General features: G+C 31.9%; 3 protein-coding genes across 3 annotated transcripts; all 3 read left to right on the forward strand.

Moving 5' to 3' along the window:
* The first annotated feature begins 2,673 nt into the window (after positions 1 to 2,673).
* On the forward strand, positions 2,674 to 4,056 carry LOC106773643. Its single transcript, XM_014660372.2, has one exon. The coding sequence runs from the start codon at positions 3,061 to 3,063 to the stop codon at positions 3,958 to 3,960; it is 900 nt and encodes a 299-aa protein (XP_014515858.1). The 5' UTR covers positions 2,674 to 3,060; the 3' UTR covers positions 3,961 to 4,056.
* A 9,759-nt stretch (positions 4,057 to 13,815) lies between these two features.
* Positions 13,816 to 15,485, forward strand: LOC106773768. Its single transcript, XM_014660516.2, has one exon. The coding sequence runs from the start codon at positions 14,141 to 14,143 to the stop codon at positions 15,257 to 15,259; it is 1,119 nt and encodes a 372-aa protein (XP_014516002.1). The 5' UTR covers positions 13,816 to 14,140; the 3' UTR covers positions 15,260 to 15,485.
* Positions 15,486 to 16,977: 1,492 nt separating this feature from the next.
* LOC106773657 (TMV resistance protein N) lies at positions 16,978 to 21,771 on the forward strand. The gene is made up of 5 exons (XM_014660389.2): positions 16,978 to 17,580; positions 18,183 to 19,278; positions 19,393 to 19,674; positions 19,799 to 20,578; positions 21,111 to 21,771. The coding sequence occupies exons 1-5, from the start codon at positions 17,093 to 17,095 to the stop codon at positions 21,540 to 21,542; spliced, it is 3,078 nt and encodes a 1,025-aa protein (XP_014515875.1). The 5' UTR covers positions 16,978 to 17,092; the 3' UTR covers positions 21,543 to 21,771.
* The last annotated feature ends 1,031 nt before the right edge of the window (positions 21,772 to 22,802 follow it).

Below are 22,802 nucleotides of genomic sequence, written 5' to 3' on the forward strand. Positions count from 1 at the left end.
AATAAAGATTAAAAAAGTTGTTTCGTGTCTGAAAACTTAGCACGTTTTACGTTCTTTAATATTTTTATTCAACTGCAAATAAAAAAACGTAAATAACATAAAGATTTACAAAGACAGCTGGGCTGATCTTTGTGCTTTCTGAGTTGGCACAAATTTCTGATTCTGATAAACCTATCCAAACCATAAAGACACTCATCATTCATCATCCACGTTGCATATTCCTTCGCAAAATAGAGAATACCCTAATTCTCAAATCCTTCCTTCTTGGCCTCAACTAGAGATGACAACATGTGAGACACTTTATTCGTTATTCCATTAAAAAAACATAATTCACTCGTTATTTATATAGATTTTCGTTTAAAAATATATTTATAAATATTTTAATACTTGTAAATATTTATGAATATATAAATATTTAAAAAATATTTTTTATAAATTTTTTAAATAAAACTTGAATAAAATTATAAAAAAATAGTATATAAAATATAATATAAATAAAATTAAATATAAATTAAAATCTAATTTTAATTAAATTTTAACATAATAAAATATAAATTAAATTTTTATTTTTACTGTTTTTTTAATAATATATATATACACATACAAATAGTGCATAATACTTACACTCCATTCTTTTATATCATTTTTTAAACAAATATTAGAATATCCATTATTCGTTATCTGTGAATAATAAATACATGTAAATATTAATTATTCATTACAAAACAAATATGTTGTCATCATACCTTTAACGTTTATCTTTTAACACATTTAACTTTTCCTTACATTTGACTAGAAAATTTCACTATTTGTAAAGGAAATACATTCATGTTTCGTATTTTAAATAAAATTATAATTAAATATTATAGATATTATATAATTTTTTTTAGTTTGATAATATGATTAATATTATAAATTTCTTTTTTATATAAATAATACGCATGACTCAATAAATTACTTCTTTTTATCTTGATAAAATGTCAAATTCTTGTATCATATATCATTAAACTTCCCTTAATTCTCACAGTTGTCTTTTTAATTTTCTTTTTATGTAAAAGGATGATATATTCTCCACGTAAGAAATATTTATATGATTTTAAATATTTAATTATACATTCTCATTTTTATGAGTGTACGACGTTTTACATAATTTACCATTTCTTTTTTATTTTTTTTATTTCTCTTTAGTTTTTTATTTTGTTGATTAATTTTCTTTATATTGAACATATAATAGTATAATAATGTATTTATAATAAAAGAAATATGAGTTAAGTTCAAAACACAAATGAAGAATAATAAAATTAATTAAATATAAAATAAAGATAATATATCTAGCACTTCTTTTGAGTTGGTGCATACAAATTGTACGTATTAAGTTTGTTACTAATATAATCAATAAAGACTTAGTGAAAATATCTACTTTTATAATCAAGTGACATCAAATTGTTAATGATTTGTGAAGATGACATAGAAGTTAAAATACCAAACCAAAAAATTCTCCTAAGCAACAAATATGTGAGGTTAATCTATATAAATCTCCTTTTACAAATCATCATTGTGGAATACATTATTGACATTCAGTTGATAAAGAGTGCAAATAAATGTTAATGAACAACTAACAACAACTATGAAGAATAATATTGGACAACGGTGGACTACTACGAAACTTCAACTATGATAACTTTGACAAAGAAGATTATCATACTAGATGACTATCAATATACATCGACAAACTACAAGAATTAGATTGACATTAATTGATGGGACCTACAACTATGAAAACGACAAATTGTAAAGAGTAAATTGTCATTAGTACCAAGTGGTGGCTGATAGTGACTAATATCAATAAACTACAACACTAAACTTCCTTATGTTGAATATACACATATAATATTGTATTTATAATAAAAGAGATATAAAATAAACATAAAATACAAATAATAAATAATAACAAACTAATTAAGAGTAAAAGATAAAAATAATATATCTAATAGTTCTTAATTATAAATATTCATTAATATATCTAATAGTTTTTAATTACTTTTTGTATTGATATTTCTTTTATCAAAATACTTTTAATTATTTTAGTTCAAAATTACTAAATTTTTAAATTGTCTTTTCTTTTTTCTGTATTATAAGATTACAAAATTGAAAAATTGTAATGATATAAATTAAAATTTTACGAAATTAATTTAATTTCTTAAAAGACTTAAATTAGTTATATATATTACTTAAGTGAAAACTTGGATTGCTAGAAAAGTTTGAAGTTTAATGTGGTAGATAATTGACCTTGACTCCACTACTCAAATAATATATATATATATATATATATATATATATATATATAAAATTTTAAAGTAAATTAAATTACATATTAAAAACATATTAATTAATATTAATTACAAGGTACACATACTAAAACAATTCCTTAAACTAATAGTTATATTATAGATATATTTATTATCTTCAAATTAATTATAATAAATTTTTATACAAAATTAATCTATTTAACTTGTCTTAATAGTATTAATGATTAATAATAATAAACATGATACAAACACGTCCACAACTTGTGTATATGACCTTCCAGATCACTAAACGGCAACCCCTATCCACTAAAACGACCCCACCCTTCCTTCCCGTTACCACCTTATCCAAATACTATCTCAATCAATGCACCACGTGCCACGCCGATGCAAGCTTGCCTATACCTCGCTCCCACATGGTGGAATCACGCTCTCACACGTCAAGGATCCAAGACTTGACCCGAATATAACTGGATATGCCAAGCATCTCACAACAACCACATTCCCTTCATTCGGATCCTACCCGCATATCCCCGTTTTAACTTCCCCAAACTTGAAATGAGTCAAATCACAGACAAGATTGCACCAAATCGCAGCAATCATTTTAAATCTGAAACTGTTCCCACGAATATTCTCGAGAAAATTCCAGCTATTTTTTCGCCTTTAAAAGTAACTTCTACAAACACAAACCACACTCAAACCCGATAATCTGGCAATATTAACTGATCCCAAAATTTCCAGAAAACACAAATCGATGGTGGTTTTAGCGAGAAAGAAACGAGTTACTGACCCGTTTGACGACGAAGCCAAAGCGCGTCTCGTCGGCGGCGACCGCCGGCAACTAAGCTACACCAGCAGCGGGAGCGAGCATTCCGGTGACGGCGACTCGCCGTGCCTCTCCGAACTCGTGCATGATTTCCTCGAGGACAGTGACGACTCGGATAATAACTCAACGAGAAACGACTTTGACTCGGACAGAGTCGACTCGGTCTCCGATTGTGTAGACTCGGTGGATGATCTTCTTATGCTAAGGGAATCCAACGTGTCCGACTCTTACAAAAACTTGCTTCTCGCGCACGCGTCGGAGGCCGCGGAGAAGTTCGCGTTTTTGAAGGAACGAAACATTTCGACGTATCTGCGAAACGCCATGTCGTTTTTGCGCGAGAGCGGACACAATGCCGCGATTTGCAAAACGCGGTGGGATTCTTCCGGTGGCACCACAGCAGGTAACTATGAATTTATCGACGTGGTTCGATCAGGACCGTCCACGTGGCATAAGAGGTACTTCGTGGACCTTGATTTCGTGGGCCAGTTCGAGATCGCACGGCCCACGAGTGAGTATCTAGAGTTTCTGAGCTACGTGCCGCGAATATTCGTTGGAACTGCAGAGGAATTGAAACGCACCGTTCGGATCTTGTGCGGTGTTGCGAAGCGTTGTTTTAGGAAACGGGGGTTAACTGTGCCTCCCTGGAGAAAAAACCGGTACATGCAGAACAAGTGGTTTGGTCCGTATCGGAGGACTACAAACCCGGTTCAAGGAAACCCGGTTCCCGTTGTCGTCTCTGTGTTGGGTGGTGCCAAATGTAGGTTCGTGGGGTTTGACGACTCTGTTTCTGAGGCCAGACGCGGCGGTGTGGTTGTCCGTACGAGATGATTGATTGTTATTTTTTAAGCTTTTATTTTATTTTTTATTTTAGTTTAATTTAGGTGTTGCATATGAGAGATTTTATAAAAAGGAACTAATAGTTTAAAGGAAAAAGTCTCTTTAACAACTTTTTTTTTTTCAGAATTTTTTGACAACGCGTACGTGGCAGTTTATGATTGGTCCGTTTCAAATATTTTTTTAAAATAAATTTAATGGTGACACGTGTTTCGTTGAAAAAGGTTGTCAAAAAATGTTGTTAAAATATCATTGTCCTAGTTTAAATTGAGTGGAACTATGGGTTGTTGAGAGATAGCATAAATAATCGAACTTAAATGCGGCAAAAAAACGATGTTTTTTATTCTATGCGGCGAATAGGATGGTGTTGTGTTACAGGCTCATCGGACCACAGAGAGTGTAACGATAATTGAAAAAGATAAACACGAATGTTGTGGATAATGAATGGTTTGGATAATGAATTCAAAAGGGACCATCACATGAATTTAAAGAGAGATATAAATTTGAAATTTAATAATTAAATTAGAGATAAGTATATCTTGTTCATTGAAAGTAAAAAATTAAACAATAAATTGAATTAAATTAGGAATGAGTATATTTGGTCCATGAAATTAATACATCGTTGACTCAAATCTTTCCTTATTAAAGTTCAGATAATGTGGTCACGTGTTTAGACAACGGGATACACCGAAATGAGTGTGCATGTGGTAGGTGTTAGCTTATGGTGTTTCTTGCTATAGGAAAGGGACAGATGGCTTGAACAAACAGGGTGTCCAGGAATCAATATTTTTAATTATTTGTTTTTTATGGTGTAAAGAAAGTGGGAAATCGAAGAAAAATAATACATAAAAAAAGAGATGATTAGAATAAATTGAATAGGACAGAAAAAAATATTAAAAAAGTTTGAACAGTTTTGATTTAAGAGAAAAATAAAATAAGAATTATTATGAAATGATTATTATGCTTTAATTGCAAAACGAAAGTAAATTTAAAAATAATGACTTTTCAAAAATTGTGTTCATATGATAATTATGCCATGTTTATATTTGATTATAATTTATGTATAATTAGTTATGCTTTATACAAAAATTAATTATGTAGATCTTAGATTAATGTGGTCTTAGATAATCATTCATAACGGATTGAGTGGGTCTCTTACGTACTAAGATAAAAATTTTGTAATTATCTAAGGCATACCATTCAAGATAAAAAAATGACTATATAATTATAGAATATAAAAATAGAAATTGACGGAATAAAATGACTATATAATTATAGAATATAAAAATAGAAATTGACGGAATAAAATGAGTATATAATTATAGAATATAAAAATAGAAAGTGACGGAATAAAGGTATGTAGCTTGTTTTGGATAACCATTTTTATGTGATGGAGTAGAACACATGAATGATAAAATAATAAATAATATATTAAAACAACATCCATAAAAATCCATAAAGAGCTTAAGATAACATATACCGCAATAAAGAAAACATTTTATTTAAAAGTTCAATATCGTCATATTTATTTTGTTAGCAAATTGTAAAGTCTTTTTTTCTACTTCACGAACTTTTAATTTTTTTTTATTGGTCTTGTAAGTTTTTTTTGTCTTTTACTGAATATTAAGGTATTAATATAGAAGATTTTCTTAGGTTCAAGTTAGTGTTTAACTTAGAGAATATAGTTAAATTTGGATTAGTGTAAAAGTGAAGTTAAAATATGATTAAAATAATATTTATAAGATATTTTGCTCATCATGAGTCTTAATCTGAATAGGTCTTAGTTATAAGCCCATTAGTCCATAGGCCCAATGATTAGCTTACTTGTAGTGAATTATAATAATTTTTGACTAATTTATTTAATATGAGAATATCTTCACCAGGCTGGAGTAGGTACCAACAATGAGAAACGTGCTTATTCGAGGATCGATGTAGCCTATGATTTAGAAAACATAGTATTCGGTATTCGGTCATTGGCACCTGCTATGTAACATTAAACTTACTCTTTTGGGGATGCAGTCTTCGATATTTAGTATATAGTTCATCCATTGTAAAATATTTGATGAAATTGTGTTGTTTTCTTCATGAAATGTATGAGAATGCCTTATATTTAATTGTGATCACTACTTGTGGCAGTTGCTTGATGACGTTTGTGGAACCTTGAGTTAACCCTGTGAGATGTTGTGCCTTAAATTTTTCTTATGAATGCTATCATGTTATATACAGTTGACTTTGCCTGAGTGTCTTTGAATTGAATCATTTGCTTGCTTGATGCACATGATCAAGGCCATCTTTGTCTTCTACCTCATTTGCATGATTAAGCCAAATAAGCCAATACAAACCCCTTGAACCTTAATGAAAGATGACTTCCCTCTTTGAACCTTAAGTCTAATGAAAATTCCCTGATTTCCTTACATTGAGTTGAATAGAGTAATCACATTTGCTGCATGAGATTTGTTTAAAGTTTGGGGAAGTTTATTCTGTAAGGGTGTATTGAGAAAAATAGAAAAATAGAAAAATGAGGAAAAAGAAGAAAGAAAAAAAAAGATAAAGAAAAAGAAGTGAATGAAAGAAAGTCGGGATATAAGTTAGAAAGTGGTTGTAATTTAAGTGAAGCAAAAGAGAAACTTGTGCATGATTTGAATTGTTTAATCTCTTAGCTCAAGGTGCTTTGTTATCCAGAAAAACCATGTTTCCTTCTTAGCCCAGCCTCAGTACAAGCCAATGAAAAGTCCTTGTGATGTTGACTTGCTCGTGTATGTGTTGAATTTGGTTGAAACAAATGGCAAAGTTGATTTGTGTGACATTGTGATAGTAGAGTGATAGACACACACCCTTATGCACCTATGCATCAGAGTGAAACACTATCTTGGGTGAGGATGGGTTCTACATAATTCATTAAAGCATTTTGACATGACTGTTGATCTCTTCTAAAATGTGGCATTTGATTGATTGAATGTATTGTGAGCACCATATTGGAAGGCTAATCTGTACACATTTTTGGTCATTTCAAGTTAAGCAAGTGTTGTGGACTCTACTGTGTCTGTGAAAATATTTTTTGTGTTACCGCCAGATACCTTTTGCTTGAGGACAAGCAAGGTTCTAAGTTTGGGGGAGTTGATAAGGACATATTTTACCATGATTTCAGTAATGAATTAAGAGGAAGTATCAACTTTTCCCTTACCTTTTACCTTGTAAATCCTAGTTTTCTCCTAGTTTAGTAAGTGGTTACACTTTTAACTTTAATGGAATAGTTTGATCATTAATCCCTGCTTTTATAGGCTTAAAGTAGTTGGAAGAAGTCTGTGCATCAAATGAAGACACTAGAACCCAAAGAAAGCAAGAAAAATAGCCAAAAAGGTGAATTTTGGGATGCTGCCGCTAGGCTACCGCTCGAGCAGTGACGATGCTGTTCCAGCCAAAATGTGGCGCCCGAGCGCCCCTGAAGGGTGCCCAACGCCCTTCAACTCGCACTTTTTCCCAATTTTTGGCACCTAGGCGCCCCAGAGGGCGTTGGGCGCCCTTTGATTCGCTGTTGGAGCTTAATTGATGACGCCTGGGCACCCCAAAAAAGGACGTTGGGCGCGAATTTTTGCTGACTTGGCACCTTAGACCTATAAAAGGCACACAGTTTACGAGGATTGCATCTTCTTGGCGGCTGGAGCTCAGAAACACGTTTTTGGACCTCTTGGAGCTAGTTTTGGGTTGTGGGAACTCTCCCTTCTTCCTCCTTGAGTCTCCTTCTACTCCATTTTCTTCCATTGTAAGCTCAAGCTCTCCATGACTATGGAGAGCTAAGTTCTTTTTGTTGGGGAATGATGTAAACTATACAACCCATTTGTAAATGCACTGTTTTAAATGAAAATATGTTTCTTTCATTACTTGTTAGTGTTTATTTCTTTGCTTAAAGCTTGTTATGACTTGATCAATCATGGCATGATGTTAGGGTTTGCTTAATATTAGAAAATATTGTGTGAACCTTGAAATGAACTAAACACCTAAAGGAAATAATGTCTAGGGATAGAGCTAGGACCTTTGGTTGTCTTAAACTTCTTTTCTTAATGCGGGTGAACTTGTTGGATTGCCAAGGGATTGGGATTTTACAAGTGAACCTAGGCTTTCTCACCAAGGGATTGGGTTTAAGTAATTTAGATAGTTGACAAGAGCAAGTTGTCAACACCCAATTTCGTCCTGGTGACTAAATAATAAAACTTGTTTTTACTTTTATTGTATTAATTTTTATTCTATTTTACTATTTTGTTTAGTATTTTAAAAAAAAAGAAGAAAAGAAAAATAATTGCAAACAAAAAGAAAAAAGGGAAAACGAAAAAAGAAAAAAAAGGGAAAAGAAAAATAAAAAAAAGGAAGAAAAAAACGAAAAAGAAAAACAAAAGGAAATAAGGAAGAAGGAAAAAAAAGAAAAGGGGGGTGCATGTGAATAAAATGGGAGAGGTGTTGCACGTGATGAATTGGATTTGATTTCCTTAGAAAAATGCCCATAAGCAATTAATATTAATGCATGATAGATCACTTTAGAATTTTTTTGGAATTTTGTTTTATTTGGTAATAATTTGAATCAACATTATGCCAATAATTCTAAGCAATAATTAAAAATAATATATTGATTCCTACATTCAGTTTCTTCCTAAAAAGAAAAAAATATGATTTCCTTTTAATGGATAATTTTCTGACAATTATTATAATTTGATTTATCAGACCATTTCTTTCCCTGTTTTGTTAATTGTCAATTAATTCGTCATTAAAGCAAGATCAATAATATTACAATGTGTGTATATAAATACGCACTTTGAAGAGAAAAGGGGAGGGGAGAAAAATCCAATTTCGAAAAGAGAACATAAGGGAACAAAGAAAAAAGGAGTGACGCAAAAATGCACGTGCATAGATGAATGAGCAACTTTCTGTGGAAGCTTCTTGTGGTGCAATGAAGGACCTTTAAGGCAGTTTCAGAAGGGTGGAGATCAATTTCCTGGTTATATTTTCTTTCCCATTTTTATTGGACTTTTTTTGTTTTCATTCTATTTTCTTTGCTTTTATTTCTTTAGTTTTGGTATATTGTTTTATTATTGATGGTTTGCTGTACTCGTTTTTTAATAAAAATACAAAATATAAGAATCATAGAAAGTAAATAAACAAAAATGAAAAAGCAAAAGTAAAAAACATATAAAATATTTAAAACCACGAAAATTATTATAGTGGTTCGCATCTTTTTTTTTAAATATTGGTTTTTAAGTAAAATAAATAAATTATAAATTGTAAAAACAACCTTAGCATGCTTTTAACATTTAGTAAATATTGTTTTAATTTATTTGTTAACTTTTCTAAAAATGGTTACGTAAATAATTTTGTTGTTTATTTCAACAATACAGTTTTAAATATCTTTTTCATATAATAAAATTACATAAAATGATAAAATATAAAATTAAAAAAATTAAAAAAATAAAAAAACCAAAAAGGTTTTTAAAAGGTCTTAACACATGTGCGACCATTCTGTCAACCTTGTGCTTAAAACCTTTTTCCTCTTCTTTCAAGAACTATCAAAAATTTATTTTAAAAGGTTTTAGTACATGTGCGACCTTTTTCCTCTTCTTTCACCACATAGAATTTTAATGACAAAGTTTAACCTCTCAATAATGCAGTCTTTAGCACTTTCACACACACCATAGGAGGGGACATAATTGATTAAAATCAAAATCAATTTAGTGCTATCAGAACTACTTGTTTTTACCCATATAAACCTTATTCATGGGATCTCCAATCACAAAGGTTGGGTTACCATCACTTGTTTGTTAGCTAGTGGCTTAAGTCTCATTCCCCTCGATGTTTCTAAAATCATATTTGTTCCCAAGGGTTTTGTCAGATGATCTGCTAGATTTCGTTCTGATTTCACATAGTTAATCTAAATAGTTCCATTCTTTAGCAACTGCTTCACCAAATTGTGTCTCAATTGTATATGTCTATTCTTTCCATTGTAATTCGTCTTTTTAGCTATAACTATTGCCGATTGGCAATCATAGTGTATTGACACTGATGGGGTTGGTTTCATTTCTAGTGGAATGTTTGCTAAGAAGTTTTTCAACCACCCAGCCTCACTATCAACCATCTCAAGAGCGACAAACTCATATTCCATTGTTGATCTTGTTTGTCTGGTTGATCTCCGTGTAATCACACCACCCCTAAGTGTGAACACATAACCACTAGTGAATTTTGTCTCATCTGAATCAGAGATCCGGTTAGCATCACTGTACCTTTCTAGTACAACGGGAAATCCAGTGTATTCAATGGCACAATCTATTAAACCTCTTAAGTATCTCAAAAGCCTAACAAGTGCATCCCAATGTTCCTGATTTGGACATTGAGTGTACCTACTCAATATACCTACTGCATAAGAAATAACAGGTCTATAAAAGCTCATCAAGTGTAGCATACTGAGGCTGAGATAACGATTCTCCTCTATTTTTTAATAATTTAGAATTAGTATCATAAAGGGTACTCATTGGTTTCATGTCATAAAATTCAAACTCCTTAAGAAGTTTCTGAATGTATTGTTCTTGAGATAGTAATATACTACCTCCCTTCCTTATGATTCTAACATATAAAATTACATAATAACTGAAAGAGTCTACTCAAACAATAATGACAAATTATAAATAAATATAATTCAATATTAATTCAAAATAATAAATCATTTATTATTTTAATTAATCATCTCATTAATTCCCTTTAAAGTCTCATTCCTTCCCAAATTAATTTCTAGTTCCAACTCGATACTTGATCTCTAGGCCCAATAGGTTTAACCTGTAGCAACCCAAAGTCCTCAGAACATGTAGCTGGTGGCCATCGTGAACTCTCACCGTCGTAAGGAAAGGAACGACCTTCTTCTTATCAACTCAGACCCCAAAAACAAAGGACAATAAAACCCTAAATCGCAAAAACAAGAACAGAAAACCAAATTTTGAATCGAAAACCTAATTCCCCAATTCTCAATTTCAGAAACCCAAGAAAAAAATTGAAACGTGATTCACTCCGTTGCCGCACCGACCTTCCTCGCAACACATCACTGGCGCCTTCGTAGATCTGTCATCTTCGCCGCCACGAGTCTTCTACCTTCGCCTGTGACAAGTATCACACCCTAAGTTGGGTTGTCCGCGGGAAAGAAGAACCCTAATTGGGTTGTCCATGACAGAAGAAATGATTGGGGAAAGATTCTGATTAAGAATCTAATTTAGGGTTTCCTTCTACTATTCCATTAGGATTTAGAATCAATTATAAAATTTATTTAATAAAAGAAACCCCTACTGATATTATCTCCTAACATTTCCCTTCTCAGATTAATTAAACATAACTCATGGCTACCTTCTCATTCATTCCAACTTATTTAAATCATCTTCTTTCTTAAAAAAAAAATAAGGATTAACTTGAACCCATCATTATTTCAAAATTTTAATAAATAAGAAATCTTAATTCTTAATTTATTTCTAAATATAATTAAAAAGAAACTAATCACGAAAATCTATAGTTTCCAATTTCTCTCATGCTTCTTCATTTTCAATTAATTAACTTTCAAGGCATTAAAGGAATTCTATGAATAAACAAGAAAAAAAAGCAAAGAAAACCATCATTTATAGATTCAAAAATAGAGAATATTCCAAATCTCACAAATCATTCAAATAACTCATCAACATTCTAACAAATAATTCAACATGTTCATAATGAAATTAACGTAATCAAATAATTGAATAGAGTTAGCTTCCCGTACCTTTTTGACTTTTGGCAGACTAAAATCTAAGTCCTTAAGATTGTAGTAAAAATGTTGACAAAAACTCAAACCGCAATTTCCTGAGGCCTGATGCGTATAAATCACTGTCTTTAAGGACTTATCCGCTGTGTATTGCGCAAGTCTCCCAAAATACAACAGGATCTTCTTGAAAGTATTCGAGGATTACAAAACTAGCAAGAAACTCGTATAGAGTTTATTCCCAGGATAATTTTTAAAAGAGGAAAAAGAAAATGAAACTAAGAAGAGAAGATAATGGGAAAGACTAAACTTGGTGTGTTTTGGAATGGAAAAAGAGATCTTTATTTATATAGCTAGAAAAGAATAAAATAAATAAAAGAAATTAAAATCAATAAATGATTTTAACGTTGGAAAATTAATTGACATTGAAAAATATGAATGTTGACATACTACCGTTGACCAACTTTTCTTTTGCAATAATCAAATTGATAAAGAGTGAATAATATAGTTCAAAGTTAATAATACCTCAAGCTAGAAAATCCAAGTGTCTTAACTTTGAGTGTACTTTTCTATTTATAAATAAAGTGGTTACAAATAATTTCTTTCAAATAAGATAATATTCTAGATAAAAATATAAAGGTAATAACAAAATATAAACTCATGTATCTTTTGTTAAAATACCTCATATACTATAATATTTGTTAATTAAACCAATTCTTAGGCCCATAAGCTTTAGATCTATTTTTGGACATCCATCTTCTAAGGTTGAGTAAGGTCATGATGACCGGGTTGAAAACAAATTATTTTGTATTCAAGTTTGCACCTTATTTTTTTTGTTGACTATCGAGGTTGATCAAAAAACATGTCGTTCCAGTTTCCTAATCCGACTAACCCCAAGTATTGTTTTTAATTTTTCATTAAAGAAAAGATGTAGGTCAAATTTCTTTATCGTACCTCTTTACTCGAGTAAACAACAACCTTCTTACATTAGTTAATATAAGTTAAATTATTTCATAGATTTAACATAAATGCAAGTCATATAAAAAAATGAATTTTTGTGGCGACTCAACAATAGATGTAAAAAACAAACATTTTTATGTTAGTTTGACCTCATGAATTGCATAAGTATGTGTAAATGAATAATAATATTCTAGAAGAATTAAAAAAAAAAGTTTATTTTTCTGGTGATTGTGTTTGAACATATGTAAAAAAGTTTTTTACGTTAAACATGACATCACTTAGCATATAAGAGTTTTTTTTTTCCTACATCTATTCAAATACAAATGAATATAAAAAAGTTTGTTAATTTCAATTTTGTCAATTGATTTTTTTGGCCAACATAAAAATGGTGACATCAATTATTCTCTTTTTACTAATGGAAGCATTGCACATGAAAAATAAAAATCATGAAATTTCATTATTTTCTCCGTATGAACAATATAGAAAACATTGTGACATATAAGTTTATGTAATTGTTTTTCATCATTATTAGAGCTAATATTGTTTTGCTAACCAAAATATCTTTGTTTTCTAATGTATTTACAATACAACATTGTGAGATTGATGTTTCATAGTTTTTTTTCCCATTATTCTTATGCTAACAATATCTTCTTGCATGTTCTCTTTTGTCGTAGTATTATATTAAACACTTCTTACTTAGAAACTTTGATCTACCATGTTCCACTAAAACCACATTTTCCAATGATCTACATTTCATCGTTGTCAAAAACTTTTATTTATTTTGAACTTTCCACCATTTCTTCCTTGTTTTTTTTTTCTTGGAATAAAAATAAAAGATAAGAAAAGATAACAACAATGATAATAATTGATGTAATTTTAGTAAAAAAATAAATTAAAATATCCCTGTCTCTAAATTGACGTATCTAAAATTAAGAAAAATAACTATTAGAAGAAAACTTAAGGAGGAATTATTATTTTTTTTGTAACTTTTCTGTTAAAGTATTAGTGCAGTAAAAAAGAAAAAATTGATTTTGACATGTCTTAATAAAAAAATGCTAAAATAAATTAAAAAGAGTGATTTTATTATAACAAGAAAAATAAATACTACAATAAAAATTTCAAGACTTCTTACTCGTAAGAGCTATGAGAGGTTTGTCGTGTACACAAGAACTTCCCTTCTACACAGGTCACACGGTCAGTCCATAAGAATGAAATAAGAGTGTCCCTTCGCACTGTGACAGCATTCATGAGTCCAACTTCTTCAATCAATCACACTTTGCTGTGTAACTGTTACTCTCCAAGTCACTGAAATCTAGTTCACTCTTTACCCTCCTCTTCTGACCATTTAAAACAAAAAAAAAATCGATTTTTTTTTTTTTAAGAAAACCCAAAATTTCTGCCCTGTCCTTGATCCCTGTCCTCAAAATTTTCAGCCTAGCATTACCCGGTATCACTCTGATGCTTCGTTTTCTCGCAACTGTATCAAAAATTTCTCTGCCTTTACCACAATCAGCAGTTATAAAAGCTCTGCGAGTGTTCAGTTCCACCACCTGTTCGACCATTTGCCTCACCCAAACCAAGATTGAAGTTGAAGATGATAAAAACAAATGGAGTGATGCTACTGAACTTTTGAGCAAATGGGGTTGCAGTGATGATGATTTGGAGAGAATTTTCTCGCGCTGTCCCTCTTTGCGCAATGCTGATCCCACGCTGGTTCAATCTAAACTGTGCCTGCTTAGTGATTTGGGCTTGCGTGCTTCTCAACTTGTGAAGATTGTCAATTGTAGACCACGGTTTTTCCAGTCTCGGATTAACTCTTTTCTAGAAGAGAGGATTGAACATCTTACATCATTGTTTGAGTCCAGGGATGTGCTTCAAAAGGCCATCGTGAGGAACCCTTCATTGTTGCTATCGGAGGGTCGCTATGATGTTAAGGCTACAGTTGAGCTCTATGAGAAGTTGGGTGTTAAGAAGGAGGACTTAGTTCAGATGCTGCTTTTGCGGCCCACGGTTATTTCAAGGACTTCCTTTGATGCTGAGAAGCTGGAATATTTAAGAAAGACTGGGCTTGCTACGGATTCAAAGATGTATAAATATATGGTGACTTTAATTGGAATCTCTCGCGTAGAAACTATCCGGGAGAAGGTGGCGAATTTGGGAAAGTTTGGGTTTTCTGAAGAGGAGATATTTGGTCTTATGGGGAGGTCTCCTAATGTTTTGACATTGTCGACAGACAAGGTTCAGAGGAACATGACTTTCATTTTGGGCACGATGAAGCTTGATGCTAAGATGGTTCTAAAGCAGCCGTATTTATTGTATGCTAACGTGGATACTGTTTTGAAGCCAAGAGTTCTACTAGCATTGAAGATTCAAGATATGGATTCAAAGTGGAAAATCATAGGACCAACTATAGTAAGTTTTCTTAGGATGCCAGAGAAGAGATTTTTGGACTTGTTGGTCAAATGCCATGGCGAGGATGTTGCCAATGAATTGATGGATTTCTATAAAAGGACAAAAGAGGTCAAGAGATTAGGAGAGTCATCAAAGAAGTGCAGTACGAGAGGATTCCCTTTCTGAATGTGAATTGCTTTCTAAAAAGTAATATTGGAGCTGAGATCCATATCCACTTTTGGGTTATGCCGTTATTGGAAATTATTTGTGTGACATTTCCTATGCTTATTTCTGTCTATTAGATTTTTAATGAAGATTTTTCCTATGTAGTACAATTTTGTGCGGCACAAAATCAAGAAATAATGTAGGCAATTGATTTGCGTATAATATGTTATGTTTTACACCGTGTTCACTTGAATGAATTTAGAAGAGAGAGATTGAATGAATTTAAAGATAAATTTTTTGTTGTTTATTTGAGTGAATTTAGAACTAAGGAAAAGTGAATTTGAAAGTAAAATTTATGAGAATTAGTTTAAGATTTGATTGATGTGATAGATTAAAAAAATTTACTTTCACTTACTTTTAAATCCACTCAAATAAACAATAAATAATTTATTTTCAAATCTTTTCAAATCCATTCAATTATTTTTCTCTAAATCTATTTAAGTGAACAAAGACTAAAGAATAACCTTACTGATATAATATTGGTTCTCACTGCCTCCTTTTTCATAAGGGTTTGGATCGGAATATACATACATAATACCAACCATTCCATGGCGGCTTTGGCCCTTAACAACATGGCTGATTTTTAGTTTAGAAATTTTGGATTAATTTTCACATTAAAATAGCTTCCCCAGCTAGAATCTCACTGATTTTTCAATTACTGTCTGTAAACTTTTTTTACTTAAAATAAGTTTATCGTAACACTGAAATTTGCTGAGAACTGGCTTTACCATTAAAAAGATCTCAACGAACCTGCTCCACACTTCATGTTTCCTTCCCACGCAAGTTTCAAATTAACCTACTCCTTCCCACGCAAGCTTCAAATTAAACTAAAGGATAAGAAAGAAATTAAAAAAATATGATAGGGTGCAGGAAGCAATACCCATTATAAAATTCTAATTGTCAGGGCCTGCGTTTGTATGTTTTAGCTCCTCATGGGTACATTAGAGTCCTCTTATAATTTTTTCTTTATATATATAAGATTGAGAGGAATGAATGTTTGATCGGAATCCTAATTAAAATAAATAGAATTAATGTTTTACAAAAATAAAATATATATAATTGATTTGAGTATTTAATTATTTATGAAACGAAATCTAGTTAAATCAAATTAACATCTACTATTAATAATTAAGACATTAAATTTATTTTCTCATAATCAATCTAACATTAAGTTTTAAAGTTTACTTCTTTTATACGTTTATAAAGTAAATAAGATTTTCTTAAAATTATTTATTACAAACTTATAGGTTTGGGTACCAAATGTGTCATTTACCCTAAAAGTTACCAGTCCACCCCAATTCCTTACTGATCCAAAGAAAAAATAATTTTTCATTTCGTATTACGCTCCAATGAAGTTAAAGTGAAATGTGACATTTTTTTCATAAATTAATTATTTAAATATTTAATAAAACAATAATTGTCAGTTGTATTTTTTCTGCAATTAATTGTAGTATTTATCGAAGTCAATACCAAAGCGAGCTTGGCTGAGGGACATATTACCTTTTATGGACAATTTGTAATGCAATTTTCAATCATGCAATTCTTGTTTAATTTGTAATGTAATTTAGACACTCTGGTTATTTTTGTTTAACTTTTGGGTAGATTACAAAATTGAAAATAGTTTAAGTTCTGGGATTAAGTAGTTTAATCTTTTTATTTTTTCAAAAGCGGGGGTCTTATTATATATACAAGAGTAGTGTGCAAGGCAAAGGTGGATAACACTAAAAAATTATCATCTGTCAGTATATTCTGGATTATTGCATTCTCTTCTAACCGTTGACTTCAATTTCTTTGATGGCATCTGCGTCTTCTTCTTCGTCTTTCTCAAAGTTCAGAATCGAAGGCGACGTGTTCATCCATTGTTTGGGATACGACATCCGTCGGAATTTCGTTTCTCATCTCAGTTCTGCCCTTTTGCAGGCTGGAGTAAAACCTTGCCTCCTTGCCGTGGAAATGCAGCAGGAACAATTTGTAGCATCAATTGAAGGGTTTCAGATTGGAATAGTTGTTCTCAACAAGTCATACTTTGAATCTTTTCAATGTGTTGATGAACTTGTGAGAATCATTGAATGTCACGAAACTCACGGCCTAACCGTTATGCCCGTGTTTTACGAAATGGATCGATCCGATTTTGGTAATATGTTGAAAGCAACTGCAAGAGAGGTCATGAAAGTTGAACACATAATTTGGTCAGGGGAATATCAGAAAACATGGTTCCAGAGGTGGAATGTGGCACTCACCAAAGCTGGAACTTTGCCTACTTGGGAGGAGAGCGAACACAGGTAAACCAATTCATACTTTCGCAAATTTTATTAAAACATTTTCAGATTAGAAAATTAAACAAGTGTTTCCACACAATCATCTTTAATAAAAACATAAAAAATATTTTTTTTTTTCATAACTAAAACTAATTTATATATAGATTAATTTGTAAAACTTTTCTCATAATTTCTTTAAAATTTTAAGGAAAATGGGGTTTTTTTTTATATATATTTTTTATAGATATCACCTGTTGTGTAGCTATCACTCACTTTTAAAAGTATTTTGACGATTAAAAAAATTCTTTTATATTCGTAAAATAAAAGAAAAAAAAAGTTGAAAGGGAAAATAGTTGTTAAGAATAATACTATGCAAATTTTAATTTGTAATGAGAAAATGCATCTCATTTTTTTTCTTTCTTTCTCTAAATGTACAAAGGAGATTACTTGTTCAAATAGATGCAAAATCGGTTTCTGCAATTAAAAATTCAATGTTAATGAATTAGATTTATTATTTATTTTTTCGTTTTTCTCGATAGTGCATATTTATCTGAACATTCTTCCTATGCTGTTTTGCGTCCATTTATTTGACATTTGCGTTTTTTTTGTGTTTATTAAACTGGAAGGAGTGATGCTGAACTAGTGGAGAAAATTGTTAAGTCTGTTCTCGCCAAACTAGACTGCCCATTGGCTATAACTAAATTTCCTATTGGGTTAGAACCCCACGTGAAAAATGTGATTGGATTCTTTGAAAATCAACCCACCAAAGTTTGTATGATAGGGATATGGGGAATGGGAGGATCGGGTAAAACTACCGTAGCCAAAGCTATCTACAATCAGATTCCTTATGCATTTGATGATAAAAGTTTCATTCAAGGTATTAGAGAAGTATGTGAAACGGATGACAGAGGCCTTGTTCATTTACAAGAAAAACTTCCTTCAGATGCCCTAGAAACAAATGTTAAAATAGAGAGTGGTGAGATGAAAAAAATTTCGTTCGAGGACAGACTTTCTGGAAAAAAGTTGTTCATTGTGCTTGACGATGTGAATGAGATAGATCAACTAAAAGACCTACTTGGAAATGATAAACGGTTTGGTCAAGGAAGTGTAATAATCATTACAACTAGAAATTTAGAGCTGCTTTATCAACTTAATGTTGATTATGTTTACGAGATGGACACAATGGACGAAAATGACTCCGTTGAGCTTTTTAATTGGCATGCTTTTGGAGAAGCAAAACCAAGAGAAGACTTCATTAAACTTGCAAGATCTGCAGTTTCTTATTGTGGTGGACTACCACTCGCTCTTGAAGTCCTTGGTTCTTATTTAAGTAAGAGGTCAGTGAATGAATGGAGAAGTGTATTGTCGAAACTAGAACTAATTCCCAATACTCAAGTTCAGAACATACTAAGAACAAGCTTTGACGGCTTATGTCTAATGGAAAAGGATATATTTCTTGATGTATGTTGTTTTTTTATTGGTAAAGACAGAGACTATGTTACAGAAATACTAAAGGGTTGTGGACTACATGCTGATATTGGAATAAAAGTTCTCATAGAACGTGGTCTTATAAAAATTGAAAAGAACAATGAACTTGGAATGCATCCTTTGCTCCGGGATATGGGACGAGAGATTGTGCGTCAAACTTCAACAATTCAACCTGGGAAGCGCAGAAGATTGTGGCTTCACAAGGATGTACTTGATGTATTGACAAAGAATACTGTAAGTACAATCTTCATAAAACATTTTGAAACTTTAATGTGTTTTCCTTTATGTTTCATTTTCTAGTGAGCAACACAATAATAATTTCCTAATTTTTGTCTTTTATCATCACAGGGGACCGAAGCTATCGAGGGATTGTCTCTGAACTGTCAGTTTACAAGCAGTGATTTCGATTTCGTCAAAGCTTGTGCTTTTGAGAAAATGAAGAGGTTGAGATTCTTGCAACTTGATCATGTACAAGTGAATGGAGATTATGGGTATCTTTCTAAGCAATTGAGATGGATCTATTGGCAAGGATTTCCTTTAGAATACATACCTATCAACTTTTATCTGAAAAAAGCAATTGTGATTGATTTCCAACGCAGTAATCTTACACTAATGTGGAGAGAACCCCAGGTATACATTACTTTCCATTTTCTTTTCACACTATTAGGGTAATTAAAATTGAAACAATTGCCATTTATCACGTTTTTTTTTTTTTTTTTTTTTTTTTTTTTGTAAAAGTACTATAATTTTGTAGGTGTTGCGGTGGCTGAAAATCCTCAATCTTAGTTATTCCATGTTCTTAATTGAAACTCCCGACTTTTCAAAACTACGAAGTCTTGAAAAGCTCATTGTCAAACATTGTCCAAGATTGCGCAATGTGCACCAATCCATTGGAGATCTCCGCAAACTTGTGCTAATAAATTTGAAAGGCTGTACAAAGCTACGCAATCTTCCAACTGAGACATATAAGTTGAAATCTTTGAAAACTCTCATCCTGTCTGGTTGTTTGAAGATTCACATATATGAAAAAGATATATTGTGTATGGGATCATTGACAACTCTAATTTCTGAAAATACTGCTGTGAAACAAGTTCCCTTTTCAATAGTAAGCTCAAAAAGCATTGGACATATACTTCTGGGAGGAAATAATGGATTATCATTTACTGTTTTTCAATCTATCATTTCGTCTTGGATATCACCTAAAATTAATTTCTTGTCTGGTATTCGTCCGTTTCGGGGCATATCTTCATCTCTAGTTTCCATGAGTATGGAAGATAATGATTTGGGTGATCTAGCACCAATCCTTAGCAGCGATTTAAATATTCTTAATGTTTTGGTGCAATGTGACGTGGAGTTTCAAAGATACCAACAAGTAATGGCAATTTTGGATGAGATACGAGGTCTAAACTTGACTGAATTTGAAATAAGACCATCTACACCAGAAACTTCAAAGCATCCTTTAAGACCTTATTTGATTGAATTCGGAAGTTACCAAGAAGAAGTCTTCGATATTCTCAGCAAGAGCATATTTGAGGTTCTTCTCCTTTCCTCTATCTACTAACTTTTACTATTAATTTTTGCTGTTAATTTTCAGAACATGAAATATCCCTTTTGAAAAAAAATCTAAAGTTAATTTTTATCCTCACCATTTTTTAGCATCACCCCTTCTATAACCACCTGGCTTCATTTAAAATTACATTTTTCTAGTATTCAGCAAGCTGAGTGACCATCCTCATATTAAGTACTAGGAATTTGATTTCCACTTGCTTCCTGCAATGCTTATTTCATACAGGTTATATTCCCATAGATCATAAAAGAACTTTTATATATGTTGAAAGATCTCCAAATGTTAATGGAAATGCTTCCTAATGATTGGCTGCTCATACACAGCAAAACTATTAAACCAAATTTATTTTGAACTAATTACCAGAACTATGCTTTACTTTAACTGATTGCAATTTTCTTAAAATTGACTGCTTGTACTTTGGAATGAAAAAATGATTGAAGAAGTCCATATAAAATAGAACCATTATAAAAGTGACTAAGCTATTTTTCCTATGCTACAGGGATCAGAAAACAGTGCATCTTGTGATGTTTTTCTCCCTGGCAACAAAATACCTTATTGGTTAGAGCATATGGGCGAGGGACATTCAGTAACTTTTACTATACCTGAGGGTCGTCGCATAAAGGGGATGACTTTGTGTGCTGTAAATTTATATAACCCCAGACACATTGCAACAACTGAATATCTTATTAGTATCTTAATGGTTAATTATACTAAGTGCACAATCCAGATATACAGGAGAAGGACAGTACAGTCCTTTAGTGATGTAGATTGGCAGGGCATAATAACAAATTTGGGACCTGGAGACAAGGTGGAGATTTTTGTGATTTTTGGAGATAAATTCCTAGTGAAGAAGACAGCTGTCTATCTAATGTGTGATGGATTAATTGACAAGGAAATGAATCCTTCTCTTGATCCAAAGAATATTGATTAATACCTGAAATTTTGATAGGTGACCTCTTGCGGCTGCGGGAATCACTATAGCCCCAAATATAAAGATGTTATTAAAGTGTATGAACATAGATGGTTGCTGAGTATAACTAATTTGTTGTAACATTTCCTGTTTGAACTAATAAGAACCTTGAAGAGTAACAAAATATAGCTTATAAACCCCAACTAGATTCTCATATTTCTAGTGTGGAACGCAAATTCCTTTGTTGCAATTTCCTTAACATACTAGTCTGCAGTCCTGATGCCAATGTGGGTTGGTTATAGATATAGTCTAAGACTCTCATATCAGTTGATAAGAATCCTGTGAGAATCACAGATAAAAGTTAGCTTTTAAAAGACGGTTCCCAAGTGTTTGTATTATCAATTGATACATATTTTGGTTGGGCACGATCCTCCTCAATTTGAGAAAACTGGAGTATCCAGTTTAACAGACACGAACCATAGGATTAAAATGATTTAGTTATCAGGACTCACCGTTCAATTAAACTGGCCAATTCAGTGCAGTTTGTTTTAAAACAATTCATAGTTTTAGACAATTCAACTCTTCAATATCAATTTGGTTCAGTTCAAATATTTTGAACAACCCTAATGCCAAGAACTTTTCTCTCATATTATATACCCTTCACACACAGTACGGACACTCTACATTTTTGTAATACTTTTATTTTGCATCCTGAACTTCCACACTACAGGCATGCACACGATACACCTTTTACAGATCCTTTTTCCCCATCGAAAAAGGTCTAACTCGTTGTAGAACAAAAAAATCTAGCTTCCAACCTAAGCAGTGGCTAGAGAAAGTAGATTAATGGATTAAGAGTAGAAAAATTTAAGGACAAAGTTGGAAAATGAAAGAAGAAAATAGATTAAGTCTAGAAAATGATTAGAGCATGCCACCTTTAAATTGAAATCCAATGCTATAGCTTCCCTTCCAGCGACTAAGAACCCGTTCAGTAGCATTCTGAGGAAGCCGCTTGTGGTGTCGAGTTTGGGAAGTACTATAGCTTGGCTGCTCTCAACGATACTAGAATTGGTCAGTCATTGCTTTTTATTTTCAAATGGTTGATGAGAGAAAATGTTGAAGGAAGCTGTAACATGTATAAAAGAGAAAGGGCAAATAAGGGAATTCACACCTGAAACGGGTAAGGGAAACACCTATTTGAAGGATTACGTGTGAGCTAGAGAGGCAGGCATGTGGTATGAATTTCCTCCCTGAATCTTCTCTCTATCGGTGCTTCTTCTC

The sequence above is a fragment of the Vigna radiata genome, chromosome 9 (assembly GCF_000741045.1).
Source record: "Vigna radiata var. radiata cultivar VC1973A chromosome 9, Vradiata_ver6, whole genome shotgun sequence".
NCBI classification, from domain to species: Eukaryota; Viridiplantae; Streptophyta; class Magnoliopsida; order Fabales; family Fabaceae; genus Vigna; species Vigna radiata.